At 34.1% G+C, this 5,148-nt stretch overlaps 1 protein-coding gene across 1 annotated transcript; it reads right to left on the bottom strand.

Moving 5' to 3' along the window:
• Positions 1-1,261: 1,261 nt before the first annotated feature.
• On the bottom strand, positions 1,262-4,458 carry LOC143230454 (astacin-like metalloprotease toxin 5). The gene is made up of 6 exons (XM_076464037.1): positions 4,327-4,458; positions 4,149-4,228; positions 2,747-2,822; positions 2,394-2,508; positions 1,880-2,058; positions 1,262-1,536 (listed from the first exon to the last, which is right to left on the bottom strand). Exons 1-6 carry the CDS (start codon positions 4,436-4,438, stop codon positions 1,313-1,315), a joined length of 786 nt encoding a protein of 261 aa, XP_076320152.1. The 5' UTR covers positions 4,439-4,458; the 3' UTR covers positions 1,262-1,312.
• Positions 4,459-5,148: the final 690 nt, after the last annotated feature.

The following is a 5,148-nucleotide window of genomic DNA, read 5'->3' as shown; positions in this document are numbered from 1 at the left end:
TCCACAGTGAACCACCTAATTCAACTTGAAACTTCAATCAAAGAATCCTTTCTCAAACGACTCTTGTATCAATATTCTTTGACATTGAGAAGGCTTATGATAGTACATGGAGGTATGGCATTTTACGAGACCTCCATTTATATGGGTTACGTGGCCATTTGCCCATTTTTATTAAAAATGTTTTAGTGGACAAGCGATTCCAAGTCCGTGTGGGTTCGACACTTTCCCGTTCTTTTCTACAGGGCTGTGTTTTGAATGTCATAGTTTTCAGTATAAAGACTAATGCCATCACTGAATAACTCCATCTTACTGTTGCAAACGGGCTCTATGTCGACGACTTTCATTCATATGTTATGTCAGTCGTTGAACATGAGATATATTGAGCAGCAGCTACAGACCCATTTTACTGTCTTGCCTTTGTTACGACTCTCAACGACTGCACCATTTTAAACATGTTTTGTCCCAGGGCTTATCCATGACGTTAGACAGTGTTATTGGCGATGGTGAGATTGTCCACCTGAGAAATGTTTTTAGTTTTTTTAAAGACCATTAATCTTTTTAATGTTATTTGAGTTTTTTTAAGTTATAAATTGGACCTAAATAGGTGATACCCTTTTAAGAATCAAAGTACATCTAGTTCGATTTGAAATTGGAAAATGGCTGTAACATCAAATACTCTCGAAACCAGGACTGTAAAGGCCAACTTCAGGTGAACAACGCTGATTTTTTAACTTACCCGTTAGTCATCATGGCGAGTTATGATAATTATGCTACAGAAAGCCCTTTACAACTTGTATTACTGTAGTGTTTCTCTTACTGCTGTAGACTAGATGTAAAAATTGGTTTTAATGCTTTTTTAAATCCAAAAATTAGACTGTGTTTTGTTTTACCTTAATTTCCTTTTATGAATTTTAATAATTTTACTTTAATTTTAACTTTTTACCGAATGATTGACGCAGATAACCTTGCTGCTTTGCGCCATAAAACACCAAAACATCCAACCTTTTCTATTCTTAGTTATTTTTATAATGTCAAATTTAGGAGTTTTTGAAACTGACACGTGTCTTTAGAACAAGCATTTAATACTTTTAAACAATCCAGTATGAGGAAAAGCGTGGTTTTTTATCTGAAATTTGTGATTTTCAAAAGTTCTTGATTTAATACTGAAATTTGAAAATTTAAATTTCCTTCATAGCACTTTACACAAGTTTAACAACCTTAACATTTATAAGATGATTTTTCTTTATTGTAGAGAAAAAACTCGCTGTCTACACTGTGTTTATTATGATTATTTATATTACAGAGAAGCATATTAATAACATTTATACAGTTTATTGATTCGAAGAATGTCACTTTTGCTCAAACCGGGCTTATTGTAAGGCTCTTTCAAGAAGGTTCCATCTTTAGCAGTCATGACAGGTGATCTTCCGTCTTTAGAGAACGATGTTTGCCCGTATAACATTATGGAGTCATAATCAAATGTGTCAAGTATGCGGCTTTCAAATCGATTCATCAATTTAAACCAGACTTCCATTCCTAGAAAGCGTGATATATGAATACTTCAATCTTTGTAAAAGCATTATAAACATCATAAAAAGAACCCACTACTGTAATCAGGGACTTAATTTAAATTGAGCATATTATTGTGTATTACACCACACATTTTACTGTAAACATGTTAAGTAATGTCCACAGGAAAGCAACAACACTAAATTACTCGGTGGTTTTTATAGGAAGTAGCAACATTAACAATTATTGATTACTCAGTTGTTTTATTGCATGACAACAAGTAAAACAAAATTATAAGTTATTTATGGGGAGTTTGTTACTGGAAAGTAATAATTGAGTTACCAATTGGCATGCAGCTAAATAAACCTACCTGTCATGATATTTTCCCAGTGAATATTGAGATAGTCGTCGCGGTCAGGTCGAGTATGTTCATGCCAAAAGCCGACTGCATGCCCCAGTTCGTGTACAACAGTTCCAAGGTATCCACATCCATTTCCTAGAGACAGATGCTGCGCTCCTTTGTAGATGTTTCCAACGAAGGAATTACAACTGAAACAAAGAAAAAAGGAGTACTTTTTTGATTGAAATTTAGGTTTGGCTGTACATATTTCATTATGTGAGAGTAGTATAACAAAAGAAAAAAAAATCATAGTTTTGATATTCATAAACCCCAAGCGCTTTCACAATCATAAAGTTCATGATTAAAAATGAAATATTGTATAACAATATGTCAACCACATATTCCCAGTATCGACAAGGTCTTTTGTCAAATACTAGGGATCTTCACTTAGTATAAATTATAAAACTATAGGTATATCTATTCCATGTGATAATCAATACCAGTTTAAGGAAGTTTGCCAAAAATGTACGATACAAAATTTTACCCCTGTCCTTTGAACATCTTGACATAGTTGGTCTCTGTAGTCCTCTTCTTGAATCTGATGCAGGTATATCTGTGATATTGGTCCATAGCCTGCTGTATTATTTGTGTCAAGTCAGCTGAACACCATAAAAAAAAGAGAGAGTAACTGAGGTATTCTATGGTGTGTATACATATATTTTATAAGGAGAATCAAATTCAATGAAAATATAAACGAATAAATTATATTATCCAGGTGCCAGTGTAACATAATGTTTTACTCTCCGAGTGTTGACTTCAACATTATTACAGATGGTATTAATGGCAGGAATATGTATATACGAATAACAATCATTATATATTATAATATGCACTTACAAAGAGAGTTGTCAATCAAGTAAGGGACCTCGCCTCCTGCCCAGCGTTGACTGTCATTTGGAATGGCGTTCTTATCCTATGCATTCAATAAAAATATGAGATATTTTCACATGTGTCGTAGATAACGCTGTTATTAACCACCTAAAAGAAGCTTAAAACGTGTGAGTGAATGTATATTCTTGTGTTGGAAAGTGGCCTCGCTCGAGGGAGGTATTTGGTGACGCACTCTCATTATTATGAGAGTCCCCGAATGATTCAACTGGATTTTCTTCTCAATTCAAGTAGACGTTTGTTTGTTTTTTATTATACTGAGGGGATGTACTAAATGTTTCAAATGGTGATTAACCTTCAAATTACAAGATACCATTGAAACTGTTCACTTCTAGTAGGCCTACACGTTGAATAATACTGAGTAATTTTTATGCGTTGCCTGTTAAACTTTCAGTGTTAAGAACTGATAAAACAGTTGGGTGAACTCATTAACTTTCTATGTAAAACACATAGAATGTTCCTGTAGTAATTAGTGTGTGTGTGTGACTTGTGCCTTAATAAAGACAAATCAACAAAGTCACGGACCTACAAGCTGTTTCGTGCATAAATGATTTTAAATGTTTACAGTGCCGATGGGGTCTGTACGCTAATTATCTTAATAAATAAAGTATGTGCATGATTCCAACCGTTTTTTACTGCGAAACGCAATGTTATGTGTAATGTGATTTTAATTTTATTTTACTCACTACAATGGACCTACGTTTATATAGATCGTAAAAATGTGTAACGTTGATACTATACTATACTTGTGTTATCAATCATTATGTTTGTAGTAATTTCAGTGTGTTTATATTTTAACACGAGGTTTAACCTTAAGGTCTTTCCTAAGTAGGTTCGTTATTGATTCTTAAACCAAAGCTTCACAATGAGCTTTATGCTCTCTCCCAACATGGGTTATTGAACCCCGGATTTTAGCATCGTAATTCCGTAATATTACCATTGACTCACCAGGGTACTCATAAGTGGCTTGTGTGTTGTGTTTTCCGTTAAGCATTTGTAGTTTTAGTGCTGGTAAGTGTAGTCAACAACAACTATCGTAAGTATCAATATTTCTTGTGTATCGTAGAATTTTAAAACCTACATTATTCCATTAATTTTGTAGTATTATGATGTAATTTTCAGTAATTTACTGAAGCGATGCACGCACTAAAGGCAAAGTTTGTGTCGAATTTCTCTAAAAACACGGAACTTAACTACCTCATAAGTACACATAAAAAAGTTTAAGTAGTTGTGGCGCAACATTTTCATTAATTTCTTAAACTGCCCACTGATAAGTTAGTTTTAATGAAGTAACAGTAGTTACGCAAACATTTAATTCATTACTTTTGTTATTTTAAAAGATATTACCTACCTCACGACTGCTAATTCCCAAAATATCTCCTTCAAACAAATCGGGATTCTGCAAGGCCAATTTTGGAAGTGGGATGACATCTGTTGAGACACATATAAATACATAATTGATTAGATACATCAATATATGTAAGTTTAAATAAGGACTCAACTGTTAAATTAAAAATTAAGGAACTCACGTGCCACTACAGCGGAAGTCAACAACAGCGTAATACTCATCAGTTTCATGACCAGATATTTAACGACCACAACTAACGTGGAGTAAAAATGTCCGATCTCTTTATATGTCATTTGATAGATGGTGGGAAGAGAAATTGAAAATCAGGTGTAGATTAGATAAGATAAAGAAAAGCATGATGTAATAGCATTCATATTTTTCTTTGCTATAACAGTTCTTTGAATCTGAATAACACTACCATGCGAGGGGTCACCAAGATGATCACTTACAGATTTATTACAATTCACTCAGAGAAAACATAACTCTATACAGTATATTTATTTTTCTTTCTTTCGAGTTTGTTTGACATTACTGGTAATTAGGGCACTTAATTCGCAATCTGTGGGTTGTGAGTTTGAATCCCCTTCACCGAACATGCTTGTCTTTTCAGTCATTGGAACATTATAATGTGTCGGTCAATTCCACTCTTCGTTATTAAAACAAAATCCCAAGAATTATTGGTAGGTGTTGTTGACCAGTTGTCTTCCCTCTAGTCTGTCACTGTTAAGTTAGACAGATAGTTCTCGATTGTTTTTTTTTTGCGAAGTTCAAAAGAAACCAAACTATTTTAGTGTCCCTTATCTCTGGTCTTCCATAACTCTGTACAATACTATTTGATATAAACGCTGGTTACAAATTATCTTTATTTTGTTTTGTGAGTGCAAAATATCGTTTTCGCCAGTAGGCCCGGCATGACCAGGTGGGTTAAGGCGTTCGACTCGTAATCTGAGGGTCGTGGGTTCGAATCCCCGTCGCACCAAACATGCTTGCCCTTTCAGCGTTG

The sequence above is a fragment of the Tachypleus tridentatus genome, chromosome 10 (assembly GCF_004210375.1).
Source record: "Tachypleus tridentatus isolate NWPU-2018 chromosome 10, ASM421037v1, whole genome shotgun sequence".
In the NCBI taxonomy this organism is placed as follows: domain Eukaryota; kingdom Metazoa; phylum Arthropoda; class Merostomata; order Xiphosura; family Limulidae; genus Tachypleus; species Tachypleus tridentatus.
Note: the sequence above shows the minus strand (reverse complement) of the source record. Positions and strands in the feature narration are given on the sequence as shown.

Bases quoted from the DNA above. Each gene is read 5' to 3' on its own strand.
- LOC143230454 (XM_076464037.1), bottom strand. From the start codon at position 4,438: ATGACATATAAAGAGATCGGACATTTTTACTCCACGTTAGTTGTGGTC. The intron at 4,229-4,326 runs GTGAGTTCCTTA...GTGTCTCAACAG, and splicing joins GACTTCCGCTGTAGTGGCAC to ATGTCATCCCACTTCCAAAA. The intron at 2,059-2,393 runs GTAAAATTTTGT...TCTTTGTTTCAG, and splicing joins AAGATGTTCAAAGGACAGGG to TTGTAATTCCTTCGTTGGAA.